This window comes from Engraulis encrasicolus, chromosome 22, assembly GCF_034702125.1.
Source record: "Engraulis encrasicolus isolate BLACKSEA-1 chromosome 22, IST_EnEncr_1.0, whole genome shotgun sequence".
NCBI lineage: Eukaryota > Metazoa > Chordata > Actinopteri > Clupeiformes > Engraulidae > Engraulis > Engraulis encrasicolus.
In genome coordinates this window covers 7,740,246-7,762,745 of record NC_085878.1, presented here as the reverse complement: position 1 = coordinate 7,762,745, position 22,500 = coordinate 7,740,246, and the positions used below count along the sequence as shown (strand labels likewise).

The following is a 22,500-nucleotide window of genomic DNA, read 5'->3' as shown; positions in this document are numbered from 1 at the left end:
CTCAGTCCTTGGATGTGTCCAAAGACAAATTGTGTGTTTGTGTGCACATGTGTCTGTGCGCATGTGGAATCTGTGGTTGGTGTGTGTGTGTGTGTGTGTGTGTGTGTGTGTGTGTGAACTATGCTTGATTTCACCTGATAGAGCTACTCGTCCTTTGCAAGCTGCCTGCTTTTGAGCTCTGAGCCTAGAAATACACACACAGGATTAAATGATAACACACAACAACACACACACAAGACGGAACAAGACAATAACATGAACACCTTTTACATAGCAGTCAGTTTGTGGGCAGCTGTGGTCTAGTGATTAAGGAGGCAGATAGGCTTTAGATCAGAGGGTTGCAGGTTCGAATCCCACCCTTCCATTCCCTACTACACTCCATGGCTGAAGGGCCCTTGAGCAAGACACCTACCCACACACACTGTTCCAGGGACTGTATCCAATACCCTGTACATAACTGCTTCCAATACGCTTTGGATAAAAGTGTCAGCTAAGTGTAATGTAACTGTAAATAGCCATTAGCATAGTAACACATAGTATCCATTAGCAAACTGTAGCTATTACATGGTAGTACAGAGGTAATATGTACACATGAATTCACAAATAAATAAATGAACGAATGAGATATTAAGTAAGGGTTAACGTTCGGCGAGAAGGTCGCTACCGTGGAATAGCAGCACGACAGAGAGAATCTTTAGACCCCGACGCGGAGCGGAGGGGTCTTGTTCTCTCTGAAGTGCTGCTATTCCACAAAGCGACCGACTCGCCGAAAGTTAAACCGCTTATTATATGGATATACTTAAATGATTCACACATGGCGGGGACATTTCTTTAGGCCTATTTAATGTTAATATTGTTGCTGCGCAAAACAAAACAGTGCCGTTGTGGAACACCGCTAGGCAACAGCTAGGTAGCCAGGACAACAGGTGTTGTCTATCACAGCAGCTGATTAGAGTCTTGTTGAAAAGTCGCTTTAGCAGTGAAAAGTCTTGCTGCCATTGACAGCGGTCTGTTATAGACCAACCCGTCCGTTATCGAAAAATAACAGACGTGCGAACATTGGGGAGCCCTGTTGAAATGAATGGAGCATTCGACCGATGATGTCACACCATATATTAACACAGGAATTATTATTAATTAGCTGGTGATGTAGATGTGTGTGTGTTACTGCGTGTGTGTGTGTGTGTGTGTGTGGTGTGCATGTATGCGTGCTCTGGCGGTCGTGTGTGTGTGTGTGTGTGTGTGTGTGTGTGTGTGTGTGTGTGTGTGTGTGTTGTGTATATGTGTGTGTGTGTGTGTGTGTTTTTAGCTGTGTGTGTGTGTGTGTGTGTGTTTTTAGCTGTGTGTGTGTGTGTGTGTGTGTGTGTGTGTGTGTGTGTGTGTGTGTTTAGCTGTGTGTGTGTGTGTGTGTGTTTTAGCTGTGTGTGTGTGTGTGTGTTACCTGTGTGTGTGTGTGTTACCTGTGTGTGTGTGTGTGTGTGTGTGTGTGTGTGTGTGTGTGTGTGTGTGTGTGAGTGTGTGAGTGTGTGTGAGTGTTTGTTACCTGTGTGTGTGGTGTGCCTGTATGCGTGCGCTGGCGGTCATGATGTTCTTGACGGCCTCCAGTCTGTGTTCCCTCTGAGAACAGAGCTGAAGCAACCTGTAGGCAGCATCCCTCATACGCTCCTCACGATCACACACACTCTACACACACACACACACACACACACACACACAGGTGAAATACTATACAGAGCTGAAGCAACCTGTAGGCAGCATCCCTCATACGCTCCTCACGATCACACACACTCTACACACACACACACACACACACACACACACACACACACACACACACACACACACACACACACACACACACACACACACGTTCGTTCTGTAGACGGTACACGGGTTCTACAATTGCAGGGGGGAGGGGAAATCCCCCTTTAGGCAGACCTAAGGACTGTTCTATTCATTCTAGGAGTATTATGACACGCCCCTGTAGGCAGACAGGAACCTGGTCACGTTAGGTGCCCATAGCAATTTTATTAGGAAAAAACATGCCTAATATAGAGCATCAACTTAAATGTCAACATTTTAATACCTTTTTTAATCTTTTCAACAAATTTGCTGTTATTAAAATGTAAAAAGTAGGTATCGTAATTTAACCAACTTTTGCAGTACGTGTATTGTAAGCCGTGATATCGCGATAACAATACATTTTCGATATATTGTGCAGCCCTACTACAAACTCTACTAGTTGGCATAGCCTACACCCCTCTCATACACATGAATCTCTGACAGACGTTTTCCATTCCCACCTCTAGAGGTCGCTGTTGGTTAGCTTTGATCATTATCAGCCAGTACTGCCTGCCCTGGAGCATCAGCTGTTGCCAGCCTCTCAACTCCAACTCACCCAGACAAACTATGCACGCACACACACACACACACACACACACACACACACACACACACACACACACACACACACACACACACACACACACACACACACACACACACGTCGATACATGTTCAATTTGCACTCTTGCACTCTGCACCTCTTGCGTCTCTTCTCTTGTGAGCACTTTCAAAATCGGCTTGGAGTAGGCCTACTGCTGCTAGAACCATGATGTTCCTTGTTATAGGGAGGCTGGAGAAGATTAGCAATAATGGAGTTTTATTTTCTAACTTTACTCTAGCTTATATTTTGTTGTACTCCACTATTAATTTGGCTCGCTACACTGACTAAGCCATGATGAAAGAAGCCCAGTGCTGCCACTAACCAGGTCACAACTACAGGCGTCAGTAACAAAAGCAAATGTAAATTTATGGTGTAAGTATAAGCACATGATCTTACATAGTTGTTACACAATTTATCCCATTGTACCTACTGAAGTAGAATGTGTTGTTGTTACTGAAAAACACTAAAAGATAACAAGAATCAACCACAAACTTAATCCAACCAGGGCAGAGTCAGCTGATCGTATAACAAGTAGCCTAGGCCTAGGCTACTGCTTGCTCAGATAAGTTACCTGTATTGGAACGAAACTGTGTTTCTTTCTCTCTTTTTTAATTACTATTATTATTATATGTGACAGATTGGTCTACACCCCTCAATCTGACTGATTTTGGTCCTTTGTCTGTGATTGGCTGGCCCATTACTGGCAGGACTTTTATGTTGATAAATGTAGTTTTTGGATGTGACGTGGGTCTCTCTTTCCGCCCCGCTGTTGTTTTGCCGGCAAAGGACGCCGGCTGGCGTGTGAGCTGCTGCTAGCTGTGATCATTATCCGGTAGATTTGGTACCTTCAGCCATTCTTGCGTGGAACTGCACTCTGCTGTGAACTGGCGTTCACTTCGCGCTGCCTATACTGCACCGGTGTGTACCTCCTTGGTTGGTGTGTTGCCCCATCATCTGTGCCCTGTGGCAGGCCTGATTCGTGGTGCTTACGCCGGCTTTGGATTGGCCACAGTGGTTGGCCCCTGGGTACCTGACTGCAGTCAGTGGATGTGTGTGGTCCAAATTGCGATTGTTCCGAACCACGGATCTATGATCAGGTTAGCGGTGCCTCTCTGACGCTGGGGATTGCTAGCTACACTCCTCGGAGGTTGCTGTTTTGTTGCCGTCACACTCTGCGCCGGTTCCGACTGGCTCCACCTGCTCGTCCTGCTTTTGTTTGGTTTAATTATTTTTATTTTCTGGCCCGTTTCTTGGGACGCCAGCCTCCTCGCTGCGCACTGCGCAGGTCTAGTTACCTGTGTGTGTTGTGAGTGCGTGTGTGTCTGTGCGTCTGTATGCGTGTGTGATTGTCATCTAGGCACGGCACCGGAGGCAAGTGTACACCCCCTTCAGTCAACCTACGGCGGTGTAGTTCTCCCCTCTCTCTTGCTACACGAAAGTTAAGTTGCATCTAGTCATCACTGTGTAGGCAAATTGTGTAATACATTAGTACGTGTCATTCTCGCTATTGAGTGTCTCTCTCTCTTCTCTCCTCCCTGGATAGGTATGGAGTTGCCATAGCGCGCCGGTCTTCAGGTGGTGGATTCCCTCACTTTTCCATTGCTGTGTGCACTTGGGTGACTATTACTATTTTGCTGCGTGTAGTAGTAGTAGATGTGTGTTTTCTTTTTATTTTGTGTGAGTACTTTATTGTGTGTGTTTATTTTGTGTGGCCTTTTCCCTAGTCTTTAACTATCCCTTTTCAACCGTGCTGCTATTGGTTAGCCTAAGCCTAGCTCCCCCCCCTTTAAGAGTGACACCATTGCCCTGTCTCCCCCGTATTGGGGGCGGTTCTTATGACTGAGTGTAGCCTCCCTTTTCTCTCGCACAGGTGCCGTGCGTGTGTGTGCGTGGTGTGTGTGGCCATTGGCCATATTGCTCCACATAACGGCCCGCTAGTGGGCATCTAATAGGGTTCAGTGCAATATTGTCGAATGCAATTCATTCATATTGTATTTTCTAATGTATTAGTATTTGTCCCTTGCATCACCACTGCACATTTGCACATCTGAACTCACCTGACCTCAATGACCTGATGTATATTTTATTGATCTGTATTACTATTGTATTTGTGAGAAGAGAATAAACACGAACTTGACTCTGGCCTAAGAGCGCTCCGAACCTGTGTCCTGGTTTACTAATTTGGGGGGTAATTTCACTCCTAGGTTGTCTTCCCCCACCCTAGGTGGCGTAGTCGTGCAAGAGCTGAGTTGAATTTAATTAACTGTAAACGTGCCACTGTTACATATATATATATATCCCCACCCTAGGTGGCGTAGTCGTGCAAGAGCTGAGTTGAATTTAATTAACTGTAAACGTGCCACTGTTACATATATATATATATATATATATATATATATATATTATATTAACTTCTGACACCTCGGCATGCAAGGCTGATCTTATTTTGTTTTTCCTCTTCTCCAAATGGTCATGGTCTTCATAATCACTCGCATCTCTAGGCCTACCACACAGTCACTGGCTCAGCAGATCCTGAGCATGAACACAGCGAACGGCTTTCACCAATGTGTTCATAACATTGTAACCAATAATCAGTTGTTTTGGATAACATGCTTCTGGTGTTATAATCTACAGGCAAACAGGTTTCCATATAGGCCTAGGCTATGAGCCCGATATAAGAAGACATGCCAAGGAAACTCCTCACTACAGTAAAGAATTTCCCACTCCCAGGTCCAAGCACATAGGCTCCAAAGTGCATAACATCGTATGTCTCTGATCTAGACAATGACCTGCCTCTTTGGTAGCACATGAGTGATAAGCAAACGGCAATGCTTTGGGTGATTTCTGCAGTGAAATAGCTGCATTGAAGTGAAGACAAGAATAGCCGACTCAGAATGGTTGTTCTTCGATTATCGGTCTGCCCAGTAGCCTACATGATGAGCGACAGGTGGTGGCATTTCTGGTGAGGAAGGCGACGACAGCTAGAGACGGCGGACATCAGCGCTGACCCATACGATTTTAAATGCGCTAAAGACATTCCCCTCGGTCTTTCGTGATAACAAAGAGTTCGTGCACCAGATTCTACTTGTGCGCAAAGTCGAAGAGTTAGGTTGAAATGTCCATCGCCTGGCTGTCTGTTAAGTCTATAGTCAGACAGTGCGTAGTATTTGAGCTGTCATGGTGCAACACAAGATACTGCAGCATGAAGTTGTAGAATACCGTGCGTAATGGGAATGAACCTTACCTGTTGGTCGTCCATGCTCCAACACTTTGCCACTACAAAAGGAACAATTTGTCGGTGATGATGGCTGATTCTTCTTTGTAGGAATCCTAGTTGTTGTTTACAATCGCCGCACCCCGGAATTATTTTGAATCTCCCGGCCGTTGGTCTGTCTGCGCGTAGGCTGAAGAGACTTCGCCCTGCCCAGTTGGGCGGACCCATTTCAGCGCATTGCCAAGGACTCTTCCAACATTCGACTTGCGACATGCGACAAGGGACACATAAAACCAGCAACTATGTAGGCTGTGGATCATTTTCAAATAGAGCTGTGATCACTGATCATAACTTGGAGCAGTATTGGAGTAAGTTGTATGCGCGTCATACAACTCTTGCTTGTGTATGAGACGCGCGCAACAGCCCGAATTCCCCTATGCTTACAATGGACTGAACCAAGTAGCCATGCTAACCGCCCATAAAATGAGTAAAACAAATGCTGTTTGCATGCAAGCCACTGAATAAGCTCACACAGAAAACTTGTAGGATATTCAGCAACGAGGTAACGTATCGGCAACTTGGGGAAAAGCAATCGGAAGGACTTTACAATTTGCTTTTTTTCTACACTTATCACGCTTAGGAATTGGCTGCCTGAACACATTTCTTTAATCGGTTCTTTTGTGGAAGCACCGATTATGGGATGGATGGCACATTTCGCATGGCCTTTGCATCTTCGTATAGATGGATGTCACGTTGCACCAAATGCAAAGACAAACACACAACCTATTTACAGTCGGCAATAAAGGCTGAACTAGTTGTTGAGACATAATCAATCAATGAATCACTCAATCAATTAATGAATTATTCAATTATTAAAATTACTTAGGCTGGTAGCTAGTGCAATAACCTAATAATTAACTGTGCGCGTTAAACCGTTAACCCCTTATGTCTCCGACTGGTGTAGGATGGCTCAGGAGCAGACAGAGTGGCAGAAGGAGGAAGATCTCAAACCTGATAAGGTAACTAACACTCACTCACTCACACACACACACACACACACACACACACACACACACACACACACACACACACCAGAACGTCCACATAAACTGTACACACAGACAACCATACATTTGTAACCGAGTGGGGTTACTAAGATTACAGACTTTTAAGTAATTAGGTTTTAAAAGGTGACTACGCCAGTCTCGTTAAAGGGTGAGACAACCCAGATGTTAAAAACACAATTTTCCCCTACAGGTTCAAGATGACAAAGGATGACAGCTGTTGCACATACAATAGCTTTTATTTTATTTTGCTTTCAGCCTTATTTGTATTCAAAATGTGCAGGCAGTTCACTTGAGTTTATATACTCAAACAGAGTTCTAACTCCACTGAAGTCAATACAGATATATATCGTGAAACAGCACGGCTGAAGTGCGAGAGCACCGAGTAGGCTAGTACAGGTAATTTACTGAGCGTGTTACCTACACACTACACTGTGAATGAGAAAGAACACTGCAAATCAAAACTGTATACACAAAACATAAATCAAAATAAACAAAAGAAGTCACAGCACACTGAAATGATTCACAGTAGAGGTAGCCTATGTTTATCAAATCAGGCCTCTTGGAGGGTTTACTATACCACTCAGGGGATCTACACCTCACCAATAAGTTTACACGATGATACTACTAATCTCAACCGGCCAGTCTCCAATCACTCATCCCTTGTCCAAGGGGTGGGTGATTGGAGCTGACCGTGTCAGACCGTATGGCTGAAAGACGAAGGCGTCGCGCACCTGCGCAAAGAACAACAACCTGCCACTACTAAGAGAGCTCGTGGTGGTAAAAGGCAAAATAACAAACACAAACACCGGGAAAAGACGGCGGCGTCCCCCCACCCCAGCCCATTGACAATATGTGCTCAACCTAGAAAGCACAAGACAGACTGGGTTAATGCCAGGGAAATGCCATTATCAATGTGCAAGGTGTGGCGTGAAAGCCACAGGCACAGAGTGACGGTAAATTAGGAATTACCTTAAGTTGCAACTGGGAAGCGCCGGACCGAGCCTGGAAGTCTACGGTTGAACCTCGCTTCACCATGCAATGCTGCAGTGCAGCCTGATCTCCAAAAATTCTGTGCTCCTGGACACGGATGTTAAGGACACAAAATCCGTGTCCAGGAGCACGGATTTTGCCAAAACACATTTCCGTGATGGGCACACGGAAGTGCTTTCCATATACTCACAGCACTGTGTTAACTCTATCATTAGAAAATACATACCAAATGCTAATCCTAAGCAAAATAATGCTATAGCAATTTAAGTTGTGCCCTGACCAAACAACCATAACCTGTCATTAAAGACATTTTTTTTTAGAAATACCTTTTCCAGTTGGTTGATAGGCTATCAAATTCATATAATGAATGAAAGAATACTAGCTGTGCCCAGACCAAAACAATCCCTAACCCTAACCTGTCAGTTAGAAATGTTTTTTTTTTTGAGAAAAAATATTTGACTGAGGTCAAAGACTGTGGAAACATAGAGCTGTGGGAGTATAAAGAGAGCACTTCTGTGTGTCCATCACGGAAAACAATTCCGTGTCCAGGAGCACGGAAAACAATTCCGTGTCCAGGAGCACGGCATTTTGGCAAAATCCGTGCTCCTGGACACGGATTTCGTGTCCTTAACATCCGTGTCCAGGAGCACAGAATTTTTGGAGATCATGTTGCAACAACATCACGTTAGCCACAGTACAAACATAATTGGGTATCGCCAGGTGCACAGTGCAGAAGGGCTTACCTTCAAGCCGGTTAGGCTACATGCGGCAACCTGGCGTCCGCATTTCAGCTGCGCTCTAGTACGCGCTCCAGTATGGGTCCAAAACCCAACACGCCAACATCACCTACTGCACCCAGCGTACAGGGCTTCCCCAAGCGCCAACCGGTACCGAGGTTAGCCACACCTGGCTAACAGCCAACATAGTAGGCAATTTATACTAACCGGAAGGGCTCCGCCCTCGCCCACACGGCATCCGTTAAAATCACAACATGCACACTAACAGGGGACCTAGTCCAACCTGTTACATATGCAGTAGGTGCAGAGAGTGTGCCATGTAACATATGAAGACACAGACGTGCTAATGTGACGTGCTGTGTGTTGCAGAATGAGGAGAGCCATATAGTTACAATAGAAGAACACGACGACGACGATGATGATGATAATGATGAAATCGGTAAGCACTCACTCACTCTCACACACACACACACACACTCTCTCTCTCTCTCTCTCTCTCTCTCTCTCTCTCTCTCTCTCTCTCTCTCTCACACACACACACAAGCAGTTTTCGTTTGAGTTCATGTTTGTAAAGGAGACGCGGGTCCATCACAATCTACTACTAGCTATTGGACTTGAAGGCTGGATGTGCAGTATATCAAAGAACGGTTTACTATGTTATCTTACTGAATGCAGCATTTCTTACTGAATGCAAAAACCTTTAACCACCAATATCTAAAGACAGCTCAGGTAATACAACACAGCTAACACTACTACTACTACTAATAATAATAATAAAGAAACACACTGTTGAAGGCGTAGGTTCGGCTTGGAATGTGGTGGGGACATTGCAGTGACAAATTGTCTGGGTTAGATATTTTTAATTTTTGCATTATATTTGTGGAAAAAGTGGTGTGGGGATAGCTAGGCTTATCTCAAAAGTGGCATGAACATGTCCCCACCATCCACACCTAATACTACACCCATTCTTGCAGAGCGTTGTGGTGATGATTGTGTGTGTTTTATCATTTTCTGTATTTTCTTATTAGGAAGAGCCGCATCATCATCGTCCACGGTGTCCAGATCCACAGCCATTCCAGAGACCGGTAGGAACCCATCAAAGAAACGCCTCTGTTCCGGTTATGACCAGGAGTTCAGTGAATATCTGAAGGCACGCAAGCCAGCGCATGGAGGAGGAGGAGGGAGGCCACAGCGGCGCAGTAGACCAAGAGTTTCAGGAGAAGAGTCACACCGTTGTACAATAGAGACGCCACACCATTGTACAGCACAGAAGCCACACCACTGCTCACAGTGCGGCCAGACTTTCTCACTAGAACGCCGCCTCACACAACACCAGTGCGTTCACACAGGGGAGAAAGCGTACCCATGCAATCAATGTGGCCAAAGCTTTGCCTATCTATACAGCCTGAAGACGCATCAACGCACTCACAAAAAAGACAGCCTTTACTGGTGTGACGTGTGCGACAAGGCTTTTAAACTAGCTCCGCATCTACGTGCACACAAGCGCATTCACGCAGAAGAGCCTCCCTTTCAGTGTCAGCAGTGCGGCAAGTGTTTTGACCGGCAGCTGAGTTTAAAAAGACACCAGTATACTCACACAGCAGAGACCACTGCCTACCAATGTGAACAGTGATGGGAGATGTTTGCACTCGCCTCTGCTCTCAAGCTGCACCAGGTGAGGCACAAACAGACGGACAACCAGCCTGTCCACCTGTGCCAGCGCTGCGACCGCCGGTACCTGACCGCAGCAGGGCTCCACATGCACCAGTGCATTTGAACATTTAACATTTAAAGGGACACTGTGTGAGATTTTTAGTTGTTTATTTCCAGAATTCATGCTGCCCATTCACTAATGTTACCTAATGTTACCAGCATCAAATTCTAAGTATTCATTATGACTGGAAAAATTGCACTTTTCATACATGAAAAGGGGGATCTTCCCCATGGTCCGCCATTTTGAATTTCCAAAAATAGCCATTTTTAGCTGCACAAATGACTGTACTTGGACCATACTAGAAAATATTTGTTTATTACTTAGTAAACTTTCATGTAAAGATCAAATTTGGCAATAGGCAGCCCAGTTTCAATGAGCAGCATAGTTGCAGTATCTTTTTTGACCATTTCCTTCCAGGGCTTTGAACCGGTTCAAGGAACGAAAACGAAAACCGGGAACTTTTTGTATTTTACAGGGAACAGAAACGAAACCGGAAACGTTATTATTTTTTATGTTCTGGAACGGAAACACTTATTTAAAAATAATAGTAACCGGTTAATACCGGTTAATACCGTTCCTCAAACTAAAAAAAAAGTTATTATTTTCCTGCACACGTTACCATGACGGCTGAGGTTCACGTCCTGTGTGACATCAGACATTCTCTGACTGAATGGAGAGAGAGCTGTGGATTACAAAGTCTCCACTCCACATCTTAAATAAGAGAAACCACTGTCATACAAAAGGGCAGAGTTTCCATTGCATCATTGTAAGACATTGCGGAGAAGCACATGTAAAGCGCATCGAGAATGTTCGGCATTATTTTGCATCCATGGCCGCTTCAAATATGCACAAACTCACAATGTCCATCATAGCGCTCCCCGTGACCCAAATCAGCGTGGAGCCCACATTTTCATCATTTAGGTTTATTCTCCGCTTCTCCGCTTAGTTTGTCCCTGAATGACAAAATTCTGGAGGATATTCTTTTCATCCGCTTGAATAAACAGTTTAGAATGAAGGCTGACTCATTTCCACTTAGTTTTTCTTGGTCAATTAACGTCGGATATGGGGAGTAATCAGCTGACAGGAACGAAATTAACCGTTCCGGGAACAATATTTTTTTGTTCTAACCGGTTCGGGAACGTCAATTTATTGGTGGAACCCATAACCGGAAACGTTATAATTCCGTTTCTGTTCGGAACGGAACGTTAGGAAAAAAATAACGGTTCAAAGCCCTGTTTCCTTCACAGTGTCCCTTTAAACATTTAACTTGAAAGGTTAAAATGAAGGAGGGTCCCGATGCAACATTACTGTTGAGTCCTTTGTTTTATTAGTGCCACAAGCACTCCTTTATTTTGATGTTTTATATGGCCCCCTTGTCCCTTGAAGAGCACCTGCACTACACTAAGGACTGAGACCCAAGGCAGCGCTCTCCCATCTCTGTTAAATAAAAAAAAGATCAAAGGTCACTAACAATAAAGATGAATGCCCGCACACTTCTTCTTTTGCTTTTTTTACATTATTTTCCAGAGAGTTTTTGAGCTACATGGTCGTCCTGGATTCGAAGAGAGTGTATCTCGAAGACATTCACTTGGGAAAAAGAATGAAAGAAGTAAAGCGGGAGCAACTGTGCAGACATTCAACTTTATTTTTATAGTTATAATATTTTGTTCTGCAACTGCATTTTGGATGTGTGCGCCACCTCCCTACTGTCAAAGGACACTGGCCATACATTACATGTGACTGTCAAAACACACAAGGGCAGTGTTCTCCAACCTTTTTTGAGCCAAGGCACACTTTTTCACTTGAAAAAAATCTCGCGGTACACCACCAACCAAAAATGATGACATAATGAAAACAACTCTCTAGCCACTATCAATATAGCCATTCTCATAAAAGTGTCTTGAATAGCAATCAAATTAACACAAAACTGTACTCAAAGTAACGTCCCTGTGCACAACCACTTGTCCAGGTGCTGGTGATGTGCAGTAAGAGTAATCCAAGTAAATGAAAGATGAATCACCGCACACTGGTATCTTTGCTGGTAGTTTATTTGGTGAACAACGCGTTTCGCTACTGCTTCATCAGGTTCACCTGATGAAGCAGTAGCGAAACGCGTTGTTCACCAAATAAACTACCAGCAAAGATACCAGTGTGCGGTGATTCATCTTTCATTTACTTGGATAACACAAAACTGTATTTGTATCATCTTTTATATTTCCTCTTTCAAATAAAAAACTGTACTTAACATGTTCACTTCATAAAGAAGCTAAACTTCAAAATAGGCCCACTATTTACAAATTGTTATTCTATCCAAAAGCATTCTATTAGCAGGAATACAGAAATAATGCTTATTCTGACAGCAGCAATGATATTTGGTAAATATTTCACTGTTACAATATGGAGATGCACAAATGTCAATCTCTGTTTTACTCACTTAATCTTAGTTTAATCTTGGTACCATAGGGGTGCAAATAATAAACGATTTGAATCGATGCATCGATCCCACAGCCCACGATTCAAATAATTGATTCTTCCTCAAGAGAATCGAGCAATTTTTTGTAATTATTGCACTCATTTTGTGGGGCATTTTATTTTGCTCATGCAGTAGTAATAATACTGACCATAATAAAGATGCCCTTCAAATGAAATGTATGCAGATATTTCAGCTTTTGTTGATTCATTTAACATTTCACACGTAAGCCAAGCCTGTAAGGTAAAAAAAAAAAAAAGAACCATTGATTTGGAATGAATTGAAGTGAAACGAATCGTAGAGCATTCTTAATTAAGTATCGAAAATAATCTAATCGTTGGCTTAAAACATTGATATCAAATCAAATCGTCATGAATGGTGTGATTTACACCCCTCAAACACACTAGGCCATACACAGGCCCATAACAAGAGACGAGGCATTCTTGTGGTGAAAGTCACTACAACAACCATAACAGATCTAAGCCTATTGTTAATAAGTTAGTATAACACTCGGGTTGCAATAATAACGAGAAGGGCACTGCAGTCACAAAACATTACTGCACCACTGGAATGACGTGGATACACTAATATCATGTTATTTCATGCATCATTTTGTGTTGAATAAACAGTTTGAGACAGCAGTAGCCCTGTGCTTTGTGCACGGCCACAAGTGGGGATAGTACCTTGTAGTAGGATTTTGTTGGATGACACGTGTCTGCACTGCAGAAAGTTTTATGACAGAGTTAAGCAGAAGAGCCAGGACCAGTTGAAACACTTTTTATTTTGGCAGTTATTTACAAAGATAATGAAGCAGATTCTTTTTTCGTCTTATGATCAAGACAGACATGTGAATTCTATTAATTGCTTATGTAATTGACACAGATGTTAAGGCAGGATTAACTGCATTCGGGTTAGTGATCATGTGGTTGCATGCAACCCATGGCGCGCATGTTTTTGGTTGCGAACAGAAAAAAAACTGGAAAAAACAATCACACACATATTGAGCATCATATTGAATTTCTCAGAGCAGTAGGCCTACATGAGAGTATTGAGAACAGTGACCACAGATGGAGATAGCACAAATAGAATGGAATTAATTGGAATAGAATAAATGTATATTCTACTTAAATCTTGAAATTAGAATTATACACTAGCACAGCGAGATTTGAGGAGGCTGTGTGTGTGACACATAGAGGTGATACCTTATTCATGCATAGATATAATATAATTAAACAGAGTAGAATAGAATAAATTTTATTCCACTATACATATTGACAAGGTTTATTAGTACAGAGAGATTTAAGGATATCAGGATCTCATTCAGATAGTTAATTAAGGAGAGTTGATGTTTGCAGTGATTATGGACAGTTCATATTTGCAGTGAGATCATGTGGAGGTGCTGCCCTCTGCTGGCTGTAAATAAAACTCTTCAGGCCTCGTCTTCCTCCTGACACTCTGCTGATAACTACTCATTATTCTTTACTCACAACATGGAGTCTGTATGAGGAAACTGGTCTACAGGCTCAAACAATCACACAGTACCAACTTAAACATGATATATAAGGCACAAACAATCACACAGTACCAACTTAAACAGTATATACTGTAAAAGGCACATACAATCACACAGTACCAACTTAAACATTATATACTATATAAGGCACATACAATCACACAGTACCAACTTAAACATTATATATAAGGCACATACAATCACACAGTACCAACTTAAACATTATATACTGTATAAGGCACATACAATCACACAGTACCAACTTAAATATTATATACTGTATATAAGCAGTGTTGGGAGTAACTCGTTACAAAAGTAAATAATTAGGCCTACTGTAATGCATTACCTTTTTGATAATGCAGTAATGTAACTGATTACAGGGGGGGAAATCGGTAACATGTCCTCGTTACAATGCAAGTAACTTGCACATTAGGCCTACAACGCATGTTTTCACCTAGGCCTACATTTTGTGTGGGTATTTGGTTTTCTTTATACAATGTTCGCGGATCACCGCGAGATCAGCTATTGCCAATAGCCTATAGCCTACGTCCGCGCAGATATTTTAAAGTTTCACGCAGAACATTGCTTCCTCTTTCACGCATCGTCTCTCGAATTGGCAGGGTGACAAAGGATGACCGATCCAGAAGATCCAGCTTGCTCGTTTTCAAGATGGGTAGGCTATATGCCCACTACTTGGACTCCATTGAAAATAAGGACGCCAAGAACATTTAAGTTAATGCACACTGTACTTGAAGCCCAAACCGCTTTCCACGTCGAAAAACAGTAGCACCACCAAATTAGTCAGGAAAGGAGGGGATGCATCCCATTCGCACGAGACAGGGACACGGCAGGGTAGGCTATCCGGCGGAGGGGATGAGTATGTTGCACCCCCCCTCACTTTTGTTCAACTAAACATCACTAAAATTGAAATAAATAAATTTGAAATAAAATATTATAGGCCTCTTGGCTCATAATGCTTATTATATTTCATAGCTTTAGCTGTAGGCTACTTATGAAGCCTCACTCCACTATCGTCCTTGCGTTGTTCAACAACGCTTATGACTAAATCTGGCGCATGTGGGGGGTTGGTGGGTCGGACATTAAAAAAAAGAAATTGAAAAAAAAAAATTGGAAATTAAAAAAAAATTCGACCGAACGATGACCAAACCTGACAACCAACCGGAACCAAACTTTTATTTTTCTTAGGCCTTATTGTATGTGGGTAAGACGCAATTCCTGAAAATGTTGGTTTTCAGTCTGCAGGCTTCCAAAACGACTTGTGGATGGCAGGTGAAAGTCATGCCACCTCATAGATTTGCACTGTAGATTGCCAAATCCTTATTTCCAGTCATTTTGGCTAAAGTAACTAAAAGTAATGCAAAAGTAGTGTAATGCCTTACTTTAAAAAAAAGTAATGTTGTAATGTAAGGCATTACTTTTAAATGTAGGTAACATGTAATAAGTAGTGCATTACAGTTTTTGAGTAACTTTCCCAACAGCGTATATAAGGCACATACAATCACACAGTACCAATTTAAACATGATATATAAGGCACATACAATCACACAGTACCAATTTAAACAGTATATATAAGGCACATACAATCACACAGTACCAACTTAAACACGATATACTGTATAAGGCACATACAATCACACAGTACCAACTTAAACATTATATATAAGGCACATACAATCACACAGTACCAATTTAAACATTATATACGGTATAAGGCACATACAATCACACAGTACCAACTTAAACATGATATACTGTATAAGGCACATACAATGACACAGTACCAATTTAAACATTATATACTGTATAAGGCAAATGATATTACACATTCATGATTAATCTTCTGATCTGATCTGCTCATTATTCTTTATTTACAACACAGGGGCCATACGAGAGCATGTGTATCTATAGGCACACAATAAGACCATATACAGTAACACTTTAGAATAGCAGTCTGAAAAAGGCATGTGTACGTACATTCAAGAAAACACAAGACAATTATACATTGCTGAATCAATAATAAGACACATTTCATTATAATTTCATGGACAAGTATTATAACTCACGAGGGGAGACATACGATCTTCTCCCTGCATGTTTACTAAGGCCTCTTCTATACAAAACAGTCAACTAAAATGCCAGCATTACACTTGTATTCATAATTATACGGAACAACAGTCGGAGTACCTACATGTGTTCAGCTGCATACCTGAAACATCAGCATGTTTATATTTAAAATCATGTTTACACATATGCACACCGATATAAATTCATGTTGATATGTGTTCACACTGATATAAAATCATGTCTGCCCGAATTGCAATACAGTATTTACACAGAAGAGGCACGTGTGTTGAGCAACGAATGTCTCCATGTGTGACACAGGTAATATCTTTGTGTGTGTGAAGCTGAGTGGGTCTGTGTGTGTGTGTGTGTGTGTGTGTGTGTGTGTGTGTGTGTGTGTGTGTGTGTGTGTGTGTGTGTGTGTGTGTGTGTGTGTGTGTGTGTGTGTGTGTTCCTCATGGATGTCAGACCCCATGCTGCTCAGGGCCATGGCTCACACACTGCTGCTGGGTGCTGCTGGCATCCTCCATGTTGGGGAGACACACACACATGATGAGGTGGGATTTATAGATATTGCTATGACCACCTGTAAAATAAAACAAACAATTAGCCAAATCATGTTTCATCAAGATCTCTGTGATATAAAACATGTGAAGTTTCCCTTCCATGTGGCTAACACGGCTGGCTGCTATTAGCACGTCCTCCTGCAGAGAAAAGACTCAGGGAAACATGATGGAGTTCTCTCTCTCTCTCTCTCTCTCTCTCTCTCTCTCTCTCTCTCTCTCTCTCTCTCTCGTAGCAGTAGTAGTCATAGTAGTAGCCCATAGATGATGATGGTGTGTGTGTGTGTGTGCGTGCGCGTGTGCGTGCGCGCGCAGGGCCGCTGACAGGCTTGGCTGGGCCCGGGACAAAAAAATATCAATGGGCCCCCCCTCCTCCTACACCCCCCCTCCCCCCGCCCCCTCCAAAAAAAAACAAAAACACCAACAAAAAACAAACCTAACCACCAATTTTTTTTAAGTGAGACCAGTGGCCAGACTACACTTTCGCCCTGAAAGCGCACCACAGACTATCACATGATATGCTATGTATTATTAGGCCTACCCATTATAAAAGAAATGGCATTGGTACCAAAGTAGCCTCACAATGATGCATACAATTCAATAGTACATGGAATATATCCATCAAATTCTTGCCAACATTTATTTAGAAATGATACAAAATGAATAGGATTCACATTGTCATTAATAACACAAGTGTACGGGTAATTTACTTTGGCAATTTGAAGGCTTGCACATCAAAACTTGCCTGACTGAATCAGCTCCCGTTTGCTAAACTGACTTCAAGTGACGTGTGATGACAGTGGACAAGTGAGCAGCACACCAAAGACGTCAGTGGAACACAGATCTTGTGCTGTGCTCCCTCATCAAAGTCTTCCCACACCAGAAACACAGGAACTAGTCCAGTTGCAGAAATGTATATGCAAAACGAACCTACACGGTATTTCTCCACACAAAGTCAACAGGTTGATAATGTGTTAGCATTTGCGCTAAGCGGGATTCATAAGCACTAAGCCTATAGCGTTGCATATTAGCGCTGTTTTAAAATTACTCCCTTGCCCTCTCCCTGCGCGCGACGCAACTTCTCATCACGGAATGATAGCGGGCTAAATGTGCATATGCTTAGCTTCGGTCACTGATGGTCAGATTTGAAACACAATTTTACTAGAAAGCTGTTGTGGTTATAAAATGATGTGCCCGTTTTCTATTGTGTTTAGTCAGTATGACTGATCTCCTTTTAAATATGAATGCTGCAGTGCAGTGCGTGTCTGTTTCAGTGTTGCCAGATTTTCCACGACAAATAAGCGACTGACGTCCTGAAAACAAGCCCAAAAGAAGCGACTGACGGGCTTAGTGAAAACAAGCCCAAAATAAGCAACCGAAGGGGTGGGTCGTCAGTCGCGTGCCTAGTCAGGGAAGACCTTGCTCTTTGCGGGGGTCTGCGTGGCAGCTAAAATCCCCTCAAGTGACCACAGAAAGTGGGAGTTAACAATGCTGTAGTAGGGTCACTTGTAAGGATGAGTGCAACATGATCTCCAAAAATTCCGTGTTCCTGGACACGGATGTTAAAGTGTATATCTCAGGTTAATTTTTATTCAAAATAATGGACTTCCTTTGATAGTTCTACCACTTCAACAATTATCCATCATTTTTTTCATGCAACAGGGCATCAGAAAATGAAATATAATGAGGAAAAGTGTGTATTTTCAGTAACATGTTCAAAGAATTCTAATCTATTGTGTGACGTCAGGCGAGGCCATTCAGTAGCCCGCAGTAGCGGTAGCCCTGTATTCTGTACGGTGTGTGATTGAATTATGACGGGTATGAAATAAATATCATTGCCAATGTTATATCATGACCGCTACAGGGTGCCATGTGACCGTGAGGCAGTAAAATAGCCTACCAGTGTTCGAACTATGCCCAAAAAAAATGGAGGGGGGGGGGGGGGGGATTGCGCTTGCCTCAAAGTGCGAGTCTCGAAGGGCTAGGCCTACCATGTGATTTCAAATTTCAAGTAGGCCTACACTACAAATTACCAGACATTGTTAGTATCAACCTTTAGGTCTATCATGCCATTTCAGCATCATGTCCAAGTGGGAAAGAATGTAAACAGCGACAAATGATAAATAAATAAAACCGTTTGGGTGAATCATTCGCTCCAAGCTTTTTAACGGCAAGGTGCAAAGCAGTCGGCTGCATTGTAAGAGTGCCAGAGATTACCAAATTCAAACGACTGCAAAGCAATCTGTCTGGGCACAGCGGAAAGCACCTGTGCGGTCCACACGGCCGTCAGCAGAAAACGAATGAACCTTCCTTGCAATACGTCCGAGAACATCAGTACACCGTATGTCAAATGGCGCATTTGTCTACTTGTTTCGAGCACCACGTTTCATTGTCATTGCCGCGAGTTTCTGACAAACCACATAGTTGAGCTGCACAACGTGACACTATCATACACAACATGATGAAGCGCCCCCCTCACGTTTGACATCCTCGGGCCGAAGTGTCATAAGGGGGTAAAGACCGTGAACATAGTGACACACACTTCACAGTGGTGTTGGTGAAAACGAAACGAAGTTGCCTCCCACAGCCCAAACGCAAAATAATGCCGAAAATTGAATGCCCCCTCAGTTGTCCTGGCTAGGGCAACTGGCGCGTTATCACTGCTTCTTATTCAATGTACCAGCACTTGCATTGTACTCGCGCTGCACTTGTCTCACAATGCAATCAGCTGCGTGCTCCGGGCGAAATAGTCAACTCTCCCACCTTGTGGACACAGAAGGGAACAATTTGAAGAACGCGTTTCAGACGGACGGACAGACATAGCCTACCCTCAGATGCTGGGACGCATCTAAACACGTGGATCCAACGCGCGTAGTAGGGAAATAGAGACTGAAAATATACAATCAAAAGGCTCTACTCGAAGGCTCCAGCCAACGCTGTTGAAAGATTGTTTGCCTCTCTCCCTGGCCATCTGAATGAGATGCTTTTATCAAACGTCATACCAAATCTACATAGGCCTAGGTTAGTTTTGGTATTTATGTTTATAGGCCTATTTGATCTGGCGACTATTGTTGTTTTACTGCCTTGCTTGAACCGCTCTGTTTGGATTACTTGAAGACTTTCCATGGATTATCCTGCATCGTCTCAGTGCCGTGAGTAACCTGGAACATAAGTAGGCTATATCATCAGAGAGAGAGACTTGGAAGGCTTGGATTTGCGCCACACAACGTGGATTATTGAAACTGAAGACTTGATTTCTTCTATATGGATACTTTCGTTTGGTAGGCCTATAATAACGGACAGTGCAGTTTTTTTTTGTGACACACGGACTTTTTTTTTTTTTTTTCAAGGAATATAGGTTAACCGAAATAGTCCCGCCGCCGCGTGGGTTACCTATGCTATTGATTTGTGACACGCATGTGGGTGACCTTTATTGAAGTTGCATGTAATTCTATTGAATTGATAATAGTCCATGTGATTTTTACAACAGCGACATGACTCGGGTAGTATACTTTAGCCTACTGTTTTGCACCTAGGAAAAGTTTGACGCGATTTCAGCACCATGGACAGTCACTCCCCAGTCGGGCGAAAAGCACCACATTTTAGGCTACGCAGATCATTTCAAGAGACCCGTTTGTGCTGTTTAGGTAGCCTATTGCATTTAGCTGACACGATATTGGCAGTTAATTAAAAATGATTAAAAGCAAGCCCAAAAATATGAAGGGATTAGTAAAAAAAAAAAAAAAGAAGCCCATGTCGCATAGCCTAGTCTAGCCTATAGGTCCAAGCAGATTTTGCAACCCTGCATGAATAGCATTTCTACTAAAACTAGTTGGCCAAAAGTTACTAAATCATTTAGAAGTTGTTACAGTGCCCTGCATGAGAAAAGCCGCACGATTACCGGTAGTTGCGATTTCTATTATAGGCCTGCAGGCCACGGCCGTTATATCATTAGTGATCGTCACCTCGCCTATGTAAAATTCCAGGCAAATAAAATTAGAACGTTCACCCATGGCCTCGCCTGACGTAGTCGCCAGGTTACGGTTAAACCCACATTTGCCACAACAAACAACAAAAATCGTTGTTTAACATCGTTTTTGGAGGGACTTATATATGTGGATCATTTATTGAATACAGTGTGTACACATTGATCCAAAGTAGTGGTTAACCTGCGATATACACTTTAAGGACACAAAATCTGTGTCCAGGAGCACGGATTTTGCCAAAATTCCGTGCTCCTGGACACGGAATTGTTTTCCGTGCTCCTGGACACGGAATTGTTTGAAGTGCTTTCTATAGGCTATTTCCACAGTCTTGTGTTTTCTCAGGATTTTTCTACTTTCAAATATTTTGTCTCAAAAAAAAAATTCTTGACAGGTTAGGGTTAGGCATTGTTTTGGTCTGGGGACAGCTAGTTTTCTTTCATTCATTATATGAGTTTCATAGAATAGCAACCAACTGGAAAAGGTATTTCTCAAAAATATGTCTTTAATGACAGGTTAAGGTTAGGGAATGTTTTGGTCAGGGCACAACTTAAATTGCTATAGCATTATTTTCTTTAGGATTAGCATTTGGTATGTATTTTCTAATGATAGAGTTAACACAGTGCTGTGGTAATAGCCTATAGAAAGCACTTCCGTGTGCCCATCACGGAAAACAATTCCGTGTCCAGGAGCACGGAAAACTATTCCGTGTCCAGGAGCACGGAATTTTGGCAAAATCCGTGCTCCTGGACACGGATTTCGTGTCCTTAACATCCGTGTCCAGGAGCACGGAATTTTTGGAGATCAGGCTGATGAGTGAGAAAAAATGAGTTGCCATTGAGAAACACATTCAAATCACCGGCAGAGCAGGAGAAAACAGCAAGCCCAACCCTGAAAAGAACATGCCCAAAAAAACGCAACCCGCGACTTTAAAAAATTAAAAGTGACTGCTCAAAAAAAGAAACCCAAGGTCGCTTATAATACGCGGACTTGGCAACACTGATCTGTTTATGAAGATGGGAAACTATTGCTTTGTTATTGTCTTCTGCCTGTTAGTACCTGCATCATCTGAAGAATATTTTACTGAATTCCTGGGGCTTCTGTTGTCTTCTTCAATTTTTCTCCTTTCCTTCATTTTCTGCGCTCCTTGAACGACTGCGTCTTCAGACACCTTGGCAAATTGGCACGAGCCGCATTGAAGCCGTTTTTTTCTTCCTCGTAATGACCGACCAAACAATTTGTGCTCTGGGGGTGGGGGAGGTTAGCCTGGTCCTGACCATCCCATAATACTACCATTTCATTTCATATTTATGGTCTGGCATTTGTTTGCTCTTGAGCGATTGTAGGAAGCAGGAAGTTTGCACTCAGTTATGGTTTGAAATTATTGGACACCTCTCACCCAATCGCTGGCAGTTACTCAACAACAACATAGGGCAGACCAATGGCTTAGTACGTCATTGTCATGAGCGTCCTCCCCCTTTCGCCCCCACATGGGGGGCCTATTCGATTATTGGCCGTTTTCTGGGGGGACGTTGCGATCAAAATTCTACTGCTCCAGGCACTCCACAGAGTAGCACGGCCAGACTACAGTAGTGGAGCCAATCCTTTGGCGAAAGTACGTAGGATGGCTTGTGAGGCTAGTGGAGGTGGGGTTCTTGATCCATTTTTAAGGACAGGAAAGCCAAAATATCTGCATAATTTATTTAATGCAAATATAGCG

The 22,500-nt window shown here is 42.9% G+C and overlaps 2 protein-coding genes across 3 annotated transcripts in view; one reads left to right on the top strand and one right to left on the bottom strand.

Annotated features, from left to right (window-relative positions):
• LOC134438392 (rhotekin-2-like) overlaps nt 1-1,679 on the bottom strand; it is an 11,577-nt gene extending 9,898 nt beyond the window's left edge. Inside the window, exons 1-2 of the mRNA XM_063187955.1 lie at nt 1,544-1,679; nt 135-184 (exon numbers count right to left, since the gene is read on the bottom strand). Of these exons, the coding sequence (XP_063044025.1) occupies nt 135-184; nt 1,544-1,659 (166 nt within the window). The 5' untranslated portion in view covers nt 1,660-1,679. The remainder of the gene's footprint in view (nt 1-134; nt 185-1,543) is intronic.
• Nucleotides 1,680-5,916: 4,237 nt separating this feature from the next.
• Nucleotides 5,917-10,236, top strand: LOC134438539 (zinc finger protein 180-like). 2 transcript variants are annotated; one of them, XM_063188123.1, is made up of 4 exons: nt 5,917-6,028; nt 6,625-6,679; nt 8,824-8,893; nt 9,483-10,236. In XM_063188123.1, the coding sequence occupies exons 2-4, from the start codon at nt 6,626-6,628 to the stop codon at nt 10,085-10,087; spliced, it is 729 nt and encodes a 242-aa protein (XP_063044193.1). In that variant the 5' UTR covers nt 5,917-6,028; nt 6,625; the 3' UTR covers nt 10,088-10,236. The 2 variants fall into 2 exon arrangements, with proteins under 2 accessions (XP_063044193.1, XP_063044192.1); XM_063188122.1 differs by lacking the exon at nt 5,917-6,028 and adding an exon at nt 6,133-6,222.
• Nucleotides 10,237-22,500: the final 12,264 nt, after the last annotated feature.